At 42.3% G+C, this 19,166-nt stretch overlaps 2 protein-coding genes across 2 annotated transcripts in view; one reads left to right on the top strand and one right to left on the bottom strand.

Annotated features, from left to right (window-relative positions):
• The window catches only part of LOC119420311 (serine/threonine-protein kinase PAK 3), a 56,274-nt gene extending 55,415 nt beyond the window's left edge, over positions 1-859 (top strand). The window contains exon 14 of the mRNA XM_037687699.1: positions 751-859. Coding sequence (XP_037543627.1) covers positions 751-840 — 90 coding nt within the window. The 3' untranslated portion in view covers positions 841-859. The remainder of the gene's footprint in view (positions 1-750) is intronic.
• A 2,266-nt stretch (positions 860-3,125) lies between these two features.
• Positions 3,126-18,751, bottom strand: LOC119420686 (calpain-5). The gene is made up of 13 exons (XM_037688115.1): positions 18,709-18,751; positions 16,750-16,938; positions 16,528-16,659; positions 15,484-15,692; positions 15,211-15,403; positions 14,940-15,130; positions 10,576-10,653; positions 9,436-9,631; positions 9,214-9,336; positions 5,485-5,687; positions 4,985-5,106; positions 4,767-4,903; positions 3,126-3,671 (listed from the first exon to the last, which is right to left on the bottom strand). The coding sequence occupies exons 2-13, from the start codon at positions 16,912-16,914 to the stop codon at positions 3,492-3,494; spliced, it is 1,929 nt and encodes a 642-aa protein (XP_037544043.1). The 5' UTR covers positions 16,915-16,938; positions 18,709-18,751; the 3' UTR covers positions 3,126-3,491.
• Positions 18,752-19,166: the final 415 nt, after the last annotated feature.

The raw sequence follows: 19,166 nt of genomic DNA, 5'->3' as shown, positions 1-19,166 counted from the left end.
TATATATATATATATATATATATATATATATATATATATGTTAAAAGTATAGTTTCCTCAAATGATTCTGGTGGCTGAAAATTAATCTATGGGGGCCAAGGCCACCATTGGCCACCCCTTGGCTCCACCAGTTTTCCTGGTGGTGGATAAAATGGCTCCCTCCACTCTCTGGGATCCATCACTCTGCGCTGCCTCAGACAAAAAAAAAAAACATCTCTCTTATTCTCCAGTGTAACTCCTACCCACTTGAATATCTTGCTCCAAAAACATTAAGGTTTACTTGCTCTTCAGCTGTAGCTCAGAAATTCAAACCCATCTCCATAACTACAAATATTCACTATTCAAATGCTTCAGCAATGGGGGACAGATGCATACTGCTTGTTGTCAAAGTTTCTCTCTCTGAAGCTCAGTGTTGGTTAATAAAACGTGTTTTGTTTCAAATGAACTGTTGAAAATTCTCTGTGATCTGTAAATGCATAGCTTAAACACGATTAACGGGCATCCGTCAGCTGTGGGTCATTGAGAGACAAACCTGTGTATTGTCAACATAGCTATGAATAAATGTGTCTCCTGATGAGGTTTTCCATCTTGCAGATATTAAACAGTATTTTAAAACGTGATGAACCTAAAGTAGAACCTTGTGGAGCTCCACATTTCAACCCATAATATTTGGATGAAGGGCTAGAGTTGTTGTTATTTGCAGGTGGTTTGGGCTTTGCTTTCATGAGTTTGGTCTTTTTCTGTTTGCAGCATTCCTTCCTCAAGCTGGCGAAGCCTCTGTCCAGCCTGACGCCTCTGATTGTAGCTGCTAAGGAAGCCATAAAGAACAGCAGTCGCTAAGGCTGGTCTCGCTGTCCGCGCCCGAAGCTGGAGCCCAGTCCGTGACGCGTTGCTTCATGCCGTCACAGGGTTTGGGTGTACATGTGGGGGTGGCAGTGACAGCACGAGGAGGGGGTTTTGTGTGACTTACGGTGACAGCACAAGGACAAACGACCCCCCACAAGCCTCGTATATAGGACGGACACCTGGCCTTGCAGCCTCTTGGCCATGCTGCTGAAAAAGACCTTGCCTCCTGTTTACTTCTCCAGCACTGTACATGTAGAGCAGTCTATCACGAGTATGTCAGAGTGTTAGTGTGTGTGTGAGTGTGAGTGTGTCTAAACACGTGCACATTTGTTTGCATCATGTCAAGTTTAGGAGGGTGTCTCTTCCTAAACTAAATGAAAAGGGTGCTTATTCTCTAAACCCTCTGTAGGAGTGGAACAAACATTTCTTACCTATCCAGCTGTTTAGTTTTGGTTTTCATTCCTCTTGTCCCCTTAATGAAGCCTAACCGGACCTGGACCCACAGAACGCTGCCGGTCCTCCACAGACGGTCACATCACAACCTCTGCTGCGTTTTATGTGTAAGTGAGCAGGGGTGCTACAACCGGAGGGAAAAATCTGGAATAATTTCACATAACCAGCTTTAACACCCTCAACAATCCATTTCATATCAGTTTGATCACATCTTATACAGTATATGATTAAAGCCATGTATTTATGACCGGGACTGATATTGGAGGCAAAATGACCCGTTAGCTGTTTCTGTTGCATCATTTTGTTTCATTTTTCTTTAAATTATTCAGACTACGGCTGGAAATGTGTGTTTATTATGAATTTTTGAGATTCAAGTAGAAGAGAAATGAACAATTCCCCGTATTATCTAAGAAATGATGGTAACGTAATCCATCACTTGTGGGTTTAGTGCCCCAAACGTCCCTTTTTATCCTAAAAATTTGAGCAGAAAATGTTAAAAAGTGTTTGAGTGAAATCTGCTCAGGTGAAAACGCAATGTACATCCTCACCCACCACCTCCATGCTTTTTAACGCGCTGCTCATCCAAGCTTTAAGTTGTTGTTTTTATTATTATTATTCACATTTGTGTCTTAAATGATTTGCTTTTTTCCTTCATTTCGTTGGACGTGCGATGAACTTTAGAGAGAAAAAATCCGCTGAGCAAAGCGAGGAGCGTCGAGTCCTGATTGTAGCCCCGGAGCGTCACATTCCTCTCATAGCTGGTGCGCAGTTTCAACTCATTCCTGTTCAGAGGTTATCTTTCGTCTTTGCTTTGTCGCGTTCTTCACGCAGCTTCCCATCGGTGCGAGTGGGCGTGTTTGTGCGTTTCGGGGGCTACCTCAGTCCGCACCTGAAGGTGCCTCGCTCGCGTTTTCCACCTTCAGTCTGAGGTGCGGCGTAGCTGCTTCGTCCCACTGGACCTCCACTGTTACAGGAAGAAGTGGTAATAATCAGGAGGGTGCAACAGATTCCCGTGCATGTAAAACAAATATACACTGTATTGTATGTATGTAAATATGACAGAACCCCCACCCCCCACTCTTTTTGCAGAAATATGTAACTAAACAATATTCAGGGTGCTTTTTGCAGCCTGGAAAAGGACAAACATCAACACACATGTGCTGACCCTGCACTTGTGGATCCACCTCTCCTGATAGGAACATCGGGCGGCTCCTGAACGCAGCGCTCCTGTACGGCCCCACCGGGCGGCTCCTGAACGCAGCGCTCCTGTACGGCCCCACACAGTCTGTCCAGTCCTTCGTCCTGAGTGTTGGTGTGTGCGTGAGCCTGTGTGTGTGGCCCCTGGGACACTTTGACCTCTGATCCTGGTACAGGTCTGAACTATGAGCACAACGGTGAACTGTGGGACAAGAGACACCGCTGAGGCCCCTCCACCTCCTCTGTGGTTGCTGCTGTACATTCCTCCCTTCTGAATGTGTAAACCTGTACACGTGGTGTGAAAATTCCTCTATTAATGTGTATCAAGAGAATGGAACAAAGACAAAAAATGTTACTTTTTAAATTATTATCTTTATTATTATTACTCTTATTATTGTCTAGCTTTGTAAAACTGCTGATCCATGTGGCACACCTCAGCAGGCCCTCCCCCACCTTTGGAAAAGGACAAGACGAGTTTCCGGGGAAATGAGGTTTTGGATAAATATTTTTAACTGTGGTTGAAGCCATAGACTTTTTGAACTTTGAACTGTGCATGGCTGTGTCTTGAGTGTAAAAAAAAAAATTGCAGTTTGGAAACGACTGAAATAAAAATCAAAGCGAGAGTGAGGAGGAAAAGCAGAAAAACAAATTTTTAATTCTTAAAGATGATCATAAATTGACATCAGGATTACAAATGGTATTTGAATATTCTTAAATCTTTGTGTTCGGGACGCTGCTGAGCTCACAGTATAGTTTCACTGAATAACACCTTCATAAAAGCACTGGTATAAAAACAGTTTTATAAGTTAAAAAAGAGTAAAGGGTCGACAAAAACAATACATTCACTGATGGATCTAAAGTGTCTTGTACCTCTCACTTGCTCATGATTCCCCAACATTTAATTTACAGCAGATAAAGTATCTAAAAAAGACCATCTATGGTTTTGATGGGAGCTAACACAACATGGTACTTCAGCCCGCGGGTCATGGAGGAGGTCAGATGGCCGTCAGCTGAGTGGACGTAACGATCCTCAGATTGATGTGCGGCATCTCATCGGTCGCTTGCTTGCCGCTCGTCTGCAGCACGAGCTTCTGAGGATTCGAGTTGTCGGTCGGAGACCCGGGCAGCAGAACCTGGCCCATAAACTCGTCCTTCACTGCGTTTCTGTTCCACACCTGAAGAACAAGTAATGATCGTCGGTCTCCTCGTGGTCAACTCTAAAAATAGCTTTTTATTTGTTTTCTTGAATTACATTCTGTGTCTTTACAATAACTCTGATAAAAGGCGCCGTTTTAGGATTTTAAAACCCTCGATTTGTTCAGGAGGGAAAATATTAATTTACTGTGCGACCCCAGTTTTGTCATAGTTGGTACGTTGTGTAAAATGTAAATAAATAGAATGGAGTGATTGGAATAATCTCATAAACCCATAATTTTTCCCACAGTCGAGCGCAGTAAACGCATCAAATGTTGAAATTTAAGAAGCGGGAACATTTTTAGAAGAAAAAAAACAGACAACTTCTGTAAAAAGTTTGGACAGGACCATGTTTGAAACACATGATCTGTGGTTGTGAGGTGGATGGTTGCACTGCCATATTCTCAGAAACGCCTCTGAAGATGGCTTATGGTAGAGAAATGAGCACCAGCTCTGGTGGACATCCGCACATTCAAAACTTCAAACATCTGCAGCACTGTGCTGTGATCACACTGCACATTTTTTAGACTGGCCTTTTATTGTGGGCAGCCTAAGGCACACCTGTGCAATCATACTGTCTAATCAGCATCTTGATGTGCCACACCTTTGAATTGATTATCGCCAAAAGAAAAAGTGCTCACTAACACAGATTTACACTCATTTGTGAACAACATTTGAGAAAAAGGCCTTTTGTGTTCATAGAAAGTCTTAAATCTTTGAGTTCAACTCATGAAGAATGGGATAAAAACAAAAGTGTTGCATTTATATGGTGAATTAGATTAGCAGCAAAATATTTTTAATTCTTCACAAAGATCAGTTTGATAGCCTTTTGTTAAGTTGTCACCCCCGAGTTCATTGTAACAAGCTTTTTATTGCAACCAGCGTGGCAGGAGCAGCTTAACGAGCCTTTTTTATGATAGGAATGAGTTTTATGACTTTATGCTCCATTATGGGTATAATTTACTCTGAGGCGTTAAAATGCTTCTGAATGTTGATCCCTCTTTGATCCTAAAATGAGGCGTGTCCTTCCGACAGATAAATAAAGAATCGGCAAATAAATTATGAGTTTTTCGTACCTCCACTGTTATGGGCTTCGTGGGCTTCTTCCTGTAGAAAACGCCGCTGGTTTTAAACTCTGGCTCCAAAGTGTTGTTGTGGATGGTGGACTTGACTGATCGGCCCTCGCAGGATATAATCACATACGGGTCAGCGCCTGCATCACAACGTGAAGGTTCATTTAGAAACAACGCACATTTGAAGGTGTTAAGTGTGGTTTTGAGGCAAGTCCTCCAACCTCCCGTTCTGTCCTGCTTCTCCAACCCCTCAGCTCCGTGTACGTAGACGTGAGTGACGGCCTGTGGGTACCCGAAGATCGAACTCCAGCATTTTACCTTTGGTTTGTCCTCCGTCAGCTCCCTGTGAAAGCAGAGAAGAAGACAAGTTAAGCTCCTTGGTGTTCTGACCGCCATCAGAAGACTGGAGAAGATGGATTCGTGTCGTCTTGTACGTTTGAGTCCAAGGCAGATCAAACCAGTCTGAACTGTCTGATCTGCCAGTAAAGAACATACAACAAACTTATAAGTAAAAAATGCCAAAGTTGTATTCCTTAAAACACAACTTTAGGTACTTTTCTTGGATGTAATCTATTGACTGAGCAAATACAACGTATTTGTTTTCCTCTGGAGCCTTTTACTTAACGATGATTTAAACTTTGGATCTTTGTCAATGTTGGAGCCTCTGATTTACACAGAACGAGCCGCAGGTTGTCGCTGGTCCGTGTCGTCACCATCTTACCTGCAGCCCGAGTCCACGTCGGTGAAAACCCGCAGCATGAAGTCCCCCAGCGTGAGAGGCTTGAAGGTGGTGGGGATGATGACGTACCGACCCTGCGTCAGCATGCACCTCATGAACACCGTCCGAGCGTTGATGTAGGTGGACGTCGCCACGTTCTCCTGGGTCAGGATGTCGTGCAGCCGGTACTTCCTGTTCAGCTCCACCTGGAAGCACAAGGAGACTTTAATATCATATTTTAGCACCAATTCAAAGGAATTCTTAGCTCAATGTCTAACTGGCTGAGTTTCATGAGTCTAATTTAAGTTTGTATAGCTAATCACATAATTTAACTAGAGATATCACATTTCCCGTGAAAATGCAGCGTGAATGCTTATTGCTGAAGATCTTGCTGAAAAACTGCTGAAATTAGCTTAAAAAATAAGCATGCCTAAATGTAGCTGAAGTACAAGAACAAATCTAAGTTAGCAGAAGAAAGTAGAAAGAACACATATTTGCTGAATTTGGTTGAAATAAGCAGAAATTAGCACAAAAATTAGGAAATTAGCTAAAAATAGCTGACGTTAGCAAAAAAATGTAGCTGAAAAGGTTTAAATGAGCTTAAACTACAAGAAGGAAGTTAAAGGAGCTGAAATGAATTCAAAAACTGTGGACTTAGCTGTAAAGCTAAAATTAGCATAAAACAGCCAAATAGTAGCTGAAACAACTGAAACTAGCAGAAATAAGATGAAAGGACCATAAGCTGAAATTAGCAGAAAGTAGTTAATTAGGCTGAAAGTAGCAGATTACTGTGAAAAACTAGAATGTATCTGAAAACAGCTACAATTAGCTTTAAATGTACAAATGTAGCTGAAAAGGTATAACAAGCTTAAATTAACATAAGAAAGCAGAAAGAACACATTTTCTCAATTAGGCTGAAAGTGAAAATTATCTTTAAAAAAAAAGCTGAAATTAGCATAAAAAAAGCTGAAAAGTAGCTAAAAAGGCAGAAAACCTGAAATTACAAGAAGGAAGTGGAGAGAGCTCATTTTTGCTGAATTAGGCTGAAAAAAGTGTAAATGAGTGCAAAAAATGTGGAATTAGCTGTAAAAGTTTAAATTAGCATAAAACAGCCATATTGTGGCTGAAATAGTAGAAAAAGCTGAAACTTACAGAAATAAGGTGAAAGGCGAACAACAAGCTGAAATTAGTAGAAAGAAGTTAGAAGAAGCACACAAATGTTGTCATTAGCAGAAAGAGCTTGAAAGGAGAATAAAACAACTGAATAAACAGCTGAAATTAGCTGAAAGTAGCTAAAAAAATAAGAAATTTGCACATGGAAGCTGAAAGAAGCTGAACCAGAACAAAATATGAAAGGAGCAGTAAAAGGTTGTAAACAGATCTAAAGATATGAAGGATGTAAAATGAGCTCAATTCATTTTGTTTGAGGAACAAAAAAAAAATGGCAGAAAAGGCTAAATATTAAAAAAGGTTAAAGTTGCACCAATACCAAAAGTCAAAGCAGAATTGTCCTGAACAAGATGAACATTTTTATATATGATTTGTTGAAATAGAACAAAAATTGTGGAACGAGAAAGATGCCGAAAAATGTACGAAAGAAAAATGGATCACAGTGAATGCTTCATGAAATTCATTCATGAAGCATTTCATTCACACAGTAAACTCGTTCTGAACCTCGTGGCTGTACTGAGGTATCCTGAGCTGTAAACAGATTATCCTTCTCTGTAATTTAAAATGACTGAAAAGATCAAAACTGGCAGTTTACTCAAACTAAACCAGCTGCTGTGTGACTTAGTGTCGTCCTTTTATGGCCAACGTGAATCTCAAACTGCTTTCCAGCAGCGTTTTATCGCACCATGTGCACACAGCTGCTTTATTTTATGAATCACAGCCTCTTTATGTCACCGACATTCTTCCCTCAACACTTCAGACGCTCTTCAGTCACCGTGATAAGAGAGTTCGGTGAGTCTGAACTTAGCCAGATCCCTGGGCTGGAAATACATCCATGGAACAAAAGTTTTTATCAAATGAGACAATCTAATTACAGCATGACGATAAAATCTATTTATAAAGAGAATAAAATATTAATTTGCCTTTTTACTAAATCTGTTTTGTGTTATCTACAGCTCTGTGTTGTCAGGTTTTTATGCATACTATCCCCTCCTATGATCTGCAGCCACTCCAAGTTTTTCTTTTCTTTTCTATGTGATCTAAATACAAACACTGAACAAGAACAAAGATCCAGCTGCTCAACCCGGAGAGAGAGAACTGAAAGTCTTCAAGCTCCAATCAAAAACCAGAAACCGGCCAAAGTCTCAGCAAAAAAAACTACAATTAAAAAAAGAAACTTTCAACTATTTTTAACAATCTTGGCAAAATGTTTCTCATAAACAAAGTACTGCATACAGCTGTCTATAGCAGTGGCCTGGACAAGCAAAGACTTTGTACAACATTTGACCTTGACTTGTTACCTTGACCTTGAAGCTGGGGTGATAGAAAGTGTATGCAACGCTCTATCTAATGATGATGCATATGTGTATGAAACTTTGTTAAATTGTCTTGAGTGGATCAGAAGTTATAGGCACGACAAGGGGAATGTTTTGTACAGACAGTTCTACTGTAAACTGTTCAGCAGAAACACAATTATTTAAAAACTGCACGATAAATTTTTGGAAATGAGAATAAACTTTTTTTAGAGCCATGTCACTCACTAAACATCCACCGACTGTTTTAGGTTTACAGTAGTCCCTCGCCACTTCGTGGTTTGACTTTCGCGGACTCGCTCTTTCATGGTTTTTTAAAGTAAGATTGTACACAGTAAAAAAATATTGTACATGACACATGATTGTCAACTTTAATATTACACACGTGATGGGGATAGTACAGGATACTGTACAGTAAAAAGTTAACGAAAAATAAAATGTTTCGGACAGGCGCCGCCATTTTGTAGTTTTCTCTCAATAAGCCTATACTGTATCGCCGCTCATAAGGACTACATTTCCCAGAAGCCAACGGTGGCCAGAAGCCGCATTGCCTTCTGCTGAAATACTAGAAAAGATCTGATTGGAAAAAGTCCAGTCCTTATTCATCCAGTGACATCGGCAGCCAGTGGATGTAGCGAGTCTCATGGAACCCACCCGGAACCGGACCAGAACCAGATCCCCAGTCTCATGGGTGAACTCAAGAGCTGCTAGCTGACCCATAAGGACTTCCAAGCAGAGACTCTCTGCCAAAATTCCAGCTTCTCTCTGGAGCCCACAGCCACTACCCCGAGCCAGAGAGCTGACCAGAACCGACAGGGTAGGTCCGCCGAAACGGAACCGAGCCGCTGCTGTTCTGCTGAGTAAAATTTAGTAGCTACATATACGTATGTTGATAAAATGATGTAAGTTCAAGAGTTTAGAACATTACAAGAGCATGGGAAGGGTTTCTAAAGCATTAAAATATAAATAAATACTAAAATAAATAAAACATTCCTACTTTGCAGATTTTCACTTACTGCAGGGAGAGGGTCCAGAACATAACCCCCACAATAAACAAGGGACTACTGTATACATTATGCACGTTCGCCTGTTTTTAAGTGTTTATTTTTTATCTTGGAGATCTCCTGCTTCTCCTCATCACGTCTGAATGACCCCGGAAAGACGTCGCTCATACGCTTTATATCTCACACAAGTCGTTCTGCAGACTGACGGTGCAGCTCTGTAGCTGGACAATAATTTGGGTTTTTACCCTGAAGACGCTGAAGCCGATGGTCAGATTCTCCCCTTGGCCGTATTTTCTGTGGACCTTCATGTCTTTCTGCTGCAGGGAGATCAGCACCTCATCCGACTCCTTGCTGACGTCAAACAGGTACTGTGAGGAGGAAGAATCGTCGAGGAGGAGTCAGTATGCGTTCAGGTGTAGAAGCATCTGTCTGACAGTGAGGATAGAAGACAATGTGTCCAGCAGCACCTGAGGGTTCTGCAGGAAGGTCTGCTTGTGGTTGGCACATCCGCCGCAGCGGTTCAACAGCGGCTCCTCATTTTTGGTCCAGCTCCCAAAGTGCACGACCTCGTTCCAGGTCTTGTGGATGCTGATCACTGAGGTGTTGATGACTCGACAGATGTCTGCATCTGTGAAGAACTTGCACCAGTCGGTGAAGTCCATCCTGTAGACGAGAACAGCGAGCACGTTGCTACGTCACAACCGGGCAGGAGAGACAGTGTAACTAGAAGAATGTCATTTCCTGTGAGAACCCAGTGAGAATGCCTATCGCTGCAAGCGGCTGAAATGTTTCATCACTAAACTGTTAAAGAGGGGTGAAGATGAACAGCTGGCATTTGCTGAAAGCAGGAAGATAAAAGCAGACAGGAGTAGAAAAACAGCCGAAAGGTTTTTTAAAAAGCTGAAGACGGCAGAAATGAGCAGAATATGCAGAAATAGGCAGAGAGGCTGAATGAATTATATAAAAATATATGAAATTAGCGAAAAAGAACTGAAATGAGCACAAAAAATGAGTTGAAAATGCAAAATGCAAAGGCTGAATTTGGCAGAAAAAGGCAGAAAGAATTTTGAATAATTAGAAAGAAACAAAAAAGGCCAAAATTAGAGAGAGATTTTAAAAAATGCTAAAATTAACCAGGAGAAATGGCTAAAAAGTAAAAGAAAATACAAAATCTAAATATGAACAACACAATACTTGAATTGGCCTAAAGAAGCTGAAATGAGTAGAAAAATAGCTGAACAGGATAAAATGAGCAGATAGAAGCTGAAAGGAGCTGACACAAGCTGAACCAGAGGAGAAGTTGAAATGAGCAGTTAAAGGTTGTAAACAGCTCAAAAGATTTAAAGGATGGAGAAGTCCATTCATTTTCAATGAGAAAAACATGGCCGACAAAGACAAATACTGTATCTCAAAAAGTAAACGTTGCACAAAAACAAAAGACAGCGCAGGAATGTCCTGAATGAGCTGAACATTTTGATTTATTGTCGAAGTTAAACAAAAACGGAAGAACGAGTTACGAGCTGAAAAACAAATGGAAGATAACCGGATCTCAATACTGAGGAGGACTCAGAAACATTCAGAGTGTTAAAGGATCTATGAGGACGTACCAGAACTCCCCGTCATCCTCCACAGTGATGCCGAGGTTGCTCCTCTCTGTGTCGCCAACCTTTGCCCATTCCTCCGAACTAAACATACAGAACGTTAGACACAAAAAGATTTATGCAGTCTATGTCGCCTTTTTAAACATTTTTACATTTGAATGAACGCAAACAGACAAAAATGAAAGTTTTATTGTAAAGCCATGGCTCACATTTTTTGACATGCAGTCCTATGAAAAGGTTATGAACAGTAAATATCTTACCTGTAGTAGTTAGAGATTTGATAAGACATTCGTTTGGTAAAATAGAGTTTTAATTCTGATTAAACTGATCTCATAGCTAGTCAGAGCATCAGAGCTCTCATCTTTAAGTCTTCAATCTCAAAAATGTCAAAGCGTTTCATGCAAACGTTTTATAAACCTTTACATCGGCATCAGCAGCTAGCTGTAGTACTTCCTGTGCAGCTTGGAGCACTTCCTGCAGGAGCACTGTAACATCTCTGCCTGAATAACTGCCTGAATGCAATGTGAAACTAGAGCAGTGTAAAGATTTTTACAATTTTTTTTCTCTAGTTTTTAAAACATAGTTTTGTGATAATTGAAGTTGAAGTTGAGGCTTTTGAAAAAGCCCCTTCACTGCCATATATGGGGTGTGATGTCACACCAGGGACCCTTTCATGCGAGACCCCCAGATTTCTTTTGTACAAGGTTACGTTCAAATGTTTCCTTAGAATTTCTGGCAAAAATATTTGTGGCAGGAACAACATGTCCAATGGGTGTGTTGCACAGTTCAGTGGGAATACACTGCATCCATTCTTTCCAGAAAGTCAAGGAAATTCATGAGAAATGTGTGAAATTTGTCAAAATCAAACAAACCATTCAAACGACTGTCGCCTAACAGTGTTCTGTGTTCCAAACACCTTTCAAGCTGAAGACTATGAGTCTTAAATGATGAAAAGTTTGGATTTAAGGGAAAGTTTAACACCAGACTGAAGGAAAATGCTGTGCCAACTATTCAGGCAGATCCACCGTGCACAGGAACTGGAAAACTTGAAGGATCAGACACGGGCAGACGCACATTGACAGTTGTGAGGTAACGGTAAGTTTTTGGGGTAAGACACTTGGTATAAATCTGCTTTTAAATGGTGTTGATAGGCCAACATAAGTTTTGTGCAGCAAAACTGCCCTGCAGAACCTCACTGACCTACACAAGGCAAGGTCAGTGAACAAGGCTAGGCTGATTCTGGCAGATCCTGATCATCACTCCATGGTGGGTTCAGGTTGCTTCCATCTGGACGCAGGTATCTACTGTCCAGATGTAGAACGAACAGACTGAACGACTCATCCATCCCTGTAGCGATCAAGCTTCTCGATGAACACTGATGACTTCCACTGTTTTTTTAATGTCTTCATGTCTTAATATTTTGTGTGTCTATGACTGTGAAACAAATTGACCCTCGGGGAAAATTGAGATTCTTGATTTTGAACAAGTAAAAACAGAGTTATGATAAATAATTCACACCACACCTTTTTCTGAAAATGATTGTCATGTTTGAAGCGTGCTGGAGCGGGAGGGAGCAGCGAAAAAACATCCCAATCCCCACTTTGATATCACCCCCTCCCCCACCGTACAAACAACGCCCCCATTCCTTTCTGACTGAGGCCCGAAGTTATTTGTGAAGCGCCAAAACTCTACAGGAAAAGAAGAAAGGCATAAAGTTGAAGGAAGTTTGGTGGCGATAGAGACACGGCAAGATTTATGATATTTAGCATGTTTGGCTGTTTTATTTAGCGTGTAGTGTGGTGTGTTTAGTTTAGTCAGTTTTAATGTGTTTGAGTCAAAACAAGGAGGCAGGTTTTGACCATGAAGCTGCAGTTTCTGTTTGACGTGGGGGATGGAGATGCAGACCCAGAGATGGACGGAGCAGCAGAGTCAGAACCTTTTCAGACAGAAAAGGCAGAGATGAAACAGAAAAACTGTCTGAGAGAGACGGAGGACTTTGATGGGAAAGTGGGAGATCCCACTCCTAAGAACACACTCCTGCCCATGAATACACTAGGGGTTGAATAGACTAGTCGACTAGTCGATTCTACCATACCATACCATTTTATGTATAGAGCACTTAAAACAGCGACAAGGCCAACCAAAGTGCTGTACAGACAGAACAACGGGTAACACACAAAGCAAAATACAAAATCAAGTAAATCAGAATATAGACATAAAAATGATGCAGATAATAAATATGACGACTAACCAGTGTGGAGCGTACAGGTTCAAAACACAGATCCTCTGGTGTTGAAAGCTACTGAATAGTAGTGAGTTTTTAAACGGGATTTGAAAACCGAGAGGGAGGGGGCCTGTCTGACAAACAGAGGTAACTCGTTCCAAAGTCTTGGTCCTGCTACAGAGAAGGCCCTGTCACCTCTGTGCTCAAGACGAGTTCCTGGAACTGTGAGGAGCAACTGGTCCGCTGACCTCAGGGAACGTGGAGGGACATATGGTTGTCGCAAATCAGAGAGATGGGGGGGCTGAAATTGTTCAGTTCAGTGATTTGTAGACATACAGGAGTATTTTGAACTGGATTCGAAGGTGAACCGGTAACCAGTGCAGTGAGGTCAAAACTGGTGTAATGTGCTCTCTTTTGCCTGTACTGGTTAAAAATCAGGCTGTGCATTCTGGACCAGTTGTAGTCGTGCTATAGAGGTCTGACTAATACCAAACAGGAGGGAAATGCAGTAATCGAGCCTAGATGTAATGAATGCATGTATTACTGTCTCCAGGTTATTTTTGGACAATATGGTCTTCAGTTTAGACAGCCGCCTCAGTTGGAAGAAACATGATTTAACAATCATGTTTACATGATTGATAAGTTTCAGGGAAGGGTCCATTATCACGCCCAGATTAGTGACTCTTTGTTTTTCTGACAGGGTTAGAGCGGAGAGGTCGATACTGTGGTTTGTGATCGTGTCATTGGGAGGGAATTTAAGAATTTATCTTAGATGTTATTACTGTTTTTCTTATACATTTTATTGTTGGATGTAACTGGGACCCTGCGTACATAATTTCGCTCCACCACATGTACCACATGAGGTGCGAATGACAATAAAGAAACTCTGACTCTGACTCTGACTCTGAACAACATGACTTCAGACTTCTTTTCATTGAAACTTAAAAAGTTTAAAGCCATCCAGTCCCTGATGTCAGCCAGACAGTCGAGCAAAGGTTGAATAGAGCATGTACCATTGTGTGTTAGGGGGAAGTAGATTTGACAGTCGTCGGCATAGAAGTGAAACGGTATGTTGTGTTTCTAGAAAATAGCACCAAGGACTCTAGGACATGTTGACTAGTCTCAGTCGCCACCGCTCGCCCCACTGTTCCCACCCCTATTCCACCCAATCCACATGGTGGATTAAATAAAATAAAACTAAAAACAGCGTGGCGTTAGAGATGTCATTTCTAGCACGGCCACGCCCAGTCCAAGCCAAAATAACATGTTGGATGGGTGGGTGGTTTGGTGTCGGGCTTTTGACTGCATCAGTGGACACGCGTGGCTGACTATATGATTTGGATCACCACCAGCCGTGCTGACCGGCCGGTTAAAAGACGTACAAAAAAGTTTGGACGGTGACCCACCTGAAGCTTTCCAGCTGCTGCATCAGCGGACGTACGCAGCCAATGACCATTAATAACTATAATAACTATAATATTATAATAAGGTGCTCCGGCACCGTCCGCCCCGTTGCCCTCAGCCTTGTTTTTTACGTGCCGCACGTTTCTTTCACTTTTGCAGCTTAATAATTGTTTTGGTTTTCCTGGGACTTATTTGCAGCATGATAAATGGTAGGAGCATAAATATACACCCAATGTTTTGTTGTTCTTTTATTTGTAAATAACAAATTACTTTTTTTTTTTGCATATATGATATGATGATCTTGAGTTCCTATGAAGACAGCGACTAGTTGACGTCGACTCGACTTTTATCATGTTAAAGTCAACTTTTAAAAATATGTAGTCGTTCAACCCTAGAATACACACTTCTGCCCATGTCCCTTGTCCCTGGCATGATGTAATCATCAGCTGTGTGCTCGGGTGTTTCCTTGATTGGTTTGTTTGTTTGTGACTTGCGTAGCAAAATTTCGGAGAAAAAGTAAAAATAAAAAAATATTTGATGACAGTGATTTTCCCTTAACAGCACTTGGAACTACTATGGTGGGCGTTGGACTTTAGATGTAACTGTCAATTTAAACTCGTGGACAATTTAAAAGAAGTTCAAAGAGAAACTTTTAGAAGGACTCCATTTTGTCTGAGTCAGGTGTGATGCCTCACCAATGCACACACAATGGTTAGAAGTGGTCCTAAACAACCTTCCTGACCTGTCACTCCATGCTCCTTTCCACTCAGTCTTGCCCCAGGGGTTCCTCATCCGGATGAGAGGGATGGTTTCGTTTTTAAAGTAGGCCAGCAGCCCGTGACCTAAACGCACTCGCTTCGCAGCGGTGACCGAGTACGCATGGCCTTTCACCAGCCCATTCGCCATCCTCAACTCGATCTCATGCGGGTCTGCCTGTGAAATTCAGAACAAGAATATGTTAGACCTGTTGTCTTGCAGGTCAAAAGAAGCAAACATGCAGAAGCAGCAGCCACCTTGATGGAGCAGCTGATGATTCCTCCTCGATCGTACACTTTGAGCAGGTCTTCATACAGCTTGTCTTGTCTTTCCTGGTCTTTGTAGAACGCCTCCTTCTCCAGGTCGATGGCTTCGGACACAGCGCCGCTGAAATCTACCACGGCATCTCCAGTGTTCCCCCCCTCCAGGGATTGGTAGCAGCCCGAGAGCCTAGAGAAATGAATACAAATGTGAAGCATCGTGTAAACAAAGATTACCTAAAGGGACTTGTTGGTTTTCGTTTTACTGACTTGGCATAGGCCTTCTCTAGCAGAGCGCTCCAGAACTCGTTGGTGCTTTTGGAGTGGCAGTAGATGAGTTCCCCGTTGATCGTGGGCAGCCGGTCGTCTATCACCACATCTGTCCACTCACCGAAGATCCAGAACTGAAAGTGGAAAATCCCGGCATAGTTTTCAGGGTGGTCTGAGTCCCACTCCTGCTCCTTCCAGTCTGGAATGACCTGGAAACATAAAAAAAACAAGAGTAGAACTCACCTGTTGATGACTACCACCAAATCCAAACCGTTTTAGATTTTACCAGAACCAGAACCACTCAAGGTTTCTTTGGTGGAAGTGGTCTTTATAAACAAAAATTTAAAAATCCATTATGGAGACACAGTTGGAGGACATTTTCTGTCCTAAACATTTGTAGAGGTACAGCATGGACAACTTACTGTGGACTGTCCATTAGATGGACAGATAGGGACAACTTATTGTGGACAGTCTTACAGTTTTTCTCAATAGCTAAAATACTAAACCAGTTTGTATGAACCAAATGCTGAGTGCCCTGAACCCATTTATTAAAATGGTCAACCATTTGGCAGAACCTTAAGCACTTTTAATAATATAATGGTAAGCACAGGTAGCAAAAGAGAAACTCAATTAAAGCACAGGTATCTCAACTTAAAAACACCTACTGGTGTGGGGACATCTATGTTGTCCCCACACCAAGAGACCCTCATTGTTGACATGGTCTGTCAGAGCAATGAACTCAAACTGCTTGAAATACAGCAGAAAATCATTGAAGACTTCTAAAGCCTAGATGCAGCTGCACATCAAAATAATTCTGTATCTCACTTACTTTTCAAGTTATGTACACAACTTGCACAGCCAGATGGAGCATATTTCCAATTCCCCCTTTAGACTCAGCAAAGAGTTGGAGTTGTTTGGTCAAATGAGAGATAATCCTGACACTACTGCAAAACTTGGTTCATGCTGACATAAAATTCTAACAGTCTGGTGATCAATGGTGAATATTTTCTTTAGATTGAGAATAAGAAGATGAGGCAAACTCACCTTCTTCCAGAGGTGTGGCTTTAAAGCCAAACAGGAGCAGGCTGCAACAAACCAGCAGTTTCCCACAACCCCCTGGTTCAGGTCGTGGGAGCTGATACCCTCAACAAACAGATGAGGCTCTGCTGAAATCTCCTGTGACACAAGAACAACATTTACCTCGTTCATATTCGGTGAAATGTTCGGCTGGGTGTCAGGGTTGACCCGCTTCCTGTTGTGCCTTACCCTCGGGCGTTTCCACTCCACCCTGCCAGGAGGAGATTTGCTGTAGAACAGAGATGTGTTTGTGGCCGGGAACTCGGGGTCTTCAAACAGCTTCTTGTCCTTGATGCAGGTCTTCTTTAGCTCGGCATAGTGCTGGTTTTTGTACGGGACCACGGAGGATGACATGGTCGACACGCTGAGGCCTCACAGCTGCAGGTGAAAGTCACGACAGGAGAGGATTTCAGTCTCAGGTAGATCATTTTTTATTATTGCAGTTTACTGCAGGCTGACCTCTGACCCTAACCCCTTTGAGGAGTTTATTACTGAGTAGCTGTCAGAGTTTGTCTGGTGAAAGATGAAAGGGTTATTTAGGAAATCCTGAAACTAAAACCTCCATTCATCTATTATCTTTTCTTATTTTATTTAATGTTTATTTATCCAGGTAGTCTCATTGAGTCACGAGGACTCATTTTGAAGAGAAACGTGTTTGGGAGCGGTTGGTGGGGGGGTAAGGGCCTTACTCAAAGGCTCAGAGAGGGCCAAATGAGGGTGGAGGCAGGTGTAGATGTTTCACCTTTTCCACCCACATTTTGATGTTGTCGGTCTGGGGAGTCGAACCAGCGACCTTCTGGTCACAGGCCCACCTTCTCTAACCTCTGTGCCACCGATCCCCTTCCTATCCGTTTCTTCCTTTTAGGATCGTGGGGGTCACTGGTGCCCATGTCCAGCAGTCACTGTGCGAGAGGCGGGGGGACACCCTGGACAGGTCTCCAGTCCATCACAGGGACACATAGAGACAAACAACCATTCACTCTCTCACTCACACCTAGGGACAATTTAGAGTTACCTGTCGGTCTAACATGCATGTTTTTTTGTCTGTGGGAGGAAACTGGAGCACCCGGAGAAAACCCACACATGCACGGAGAGAACATGCAAACTCCACCCAGAAAGGCCCCAGTCGGGATTTGAACCAGCGACCTTCTCGCTGAGCCAGCAGCTCTACCAACTGCACCGCCTCACTTTTATTTAAATCAACTGTGAAGTGATCAACAAGTGAAGGATTTTGACCAGAGGAGTTTCAGGAGGCTGTTTAGGCTCCGGGTGGGGGCTATAAAGTATCAAAGGGGGGGCTGAGGGAAAGTAATTAGATGTTACAATTTGGTATGAGTTTGCTGATACTCACCAACAGGCAACAGCTCTGCCAGCTGTTCCACTGTGCCACCTTGGGGTAACCATTACGCACCAAAATGGACGTTGCTTATTTTGGGATTTATCCAGCTCACAAGATGAACCCCTCCACAATGATTTTAAACATGACAGATAATATGTATTTATCTCAACTGCAAAGAGACCTAACGTTCAGCTGACCTCCTCATGAACCTGTAGACATGAACCGGGTAACTTTAAAAGAAAACGTTTCACTTCAAGTGGAGACGCAGCCTCGAGCAAAAAAACTCAACAGAGTTTTATTACAACAAGTTCCGTAGCTCAATTTGTTCTGCCATGTCTGCTGCTGCTTTCTGAGCTTTAGCGTTCTTGGAAAGAGATGAACAACAACACGGATCCTTCCTGGATTCAGTTTTGATTTAGACTGGCTCTGGATTTTTGCCTCAAAGAGTAAAAATGTAAGAGTAAAAGTTATGAAGAGCAACACATCTGTTCTTAGAATGACTCTGAAACTTCCTGCTAACACAGACCCTCAGTGACACCAAAACCAGCACGACTGTTTCAGGTCTGAAACTGATATGTTGCTTTTTGCCAAAATGACCAGAATAAACAGAATGTGGACAAGGGGCACCAAATATTACAGCTTTGCTACCGGAGGATCATGAAATAGAAGCAAAAACTCAAAAAAACAACAATTACATTCAACATCCATAAAGACAATTCTGGCAACAAGAGATGGAGTTGTAAAGAAACATAAATATGTAGAGGTTACTGAGTGTAGAAGAAGAATAGAAACTCTGACGCAGACAATACCTCTGACAGCAGCAGCAGGGCTCCTTCTTATTCTCTCTTCTATAATAAGGAAGTCTCCAGATCTTGTACCTGCCTGTCTCGGTCCCTCCTACACACCTGCCTCTGTTTGTGCACAGTTCAGAGCCGCACCTTGATTTTTGTTTACTTCCACAGACTGGACTCTTATCAGCTGCCTGTGAGACGGATTTACCTGAACACCTGAGTGGGGAGAGCCATCAATAGTTTATCTTTGCGGTCAGCAGGTGAGGTCAGATTTCTTTCCCATTTCCTGTAAACTATGAGTTAACAGTTTGGTTCTGATGCAATATTTGGCTTGTATTCATCATGAGTTGCTACTGTTTATAGCAGGGCTATTCAACTGGCGGTCCTGGGGCCAAATCAGGCCCACGGGTGTGCTCAGTTCGGCCCGCCAATGGGTTCTTTTTTTAAATAAAACTAGACTTTACATTGTAAAACAA

Source organism: Nematolebias whitei, chromosome 14 (genome assembly GCF_014905685.2).
Source record: "Nematolebias whitei isolate Nwh7 chromosome 14, NemWhi1, whole genome shotgun sequence".
Lineage (NCBI taxonomy): Eukaryota > Metazoa > Chordata > Actinopteri > Cyprinodontiformes > Rivulidae > Nematolebias > Nematolebias whitei.
Note: the sequence above shows the minus strand (reverse complement) of the source record. Positions and strands in the feature narration are given on the sequence as shown.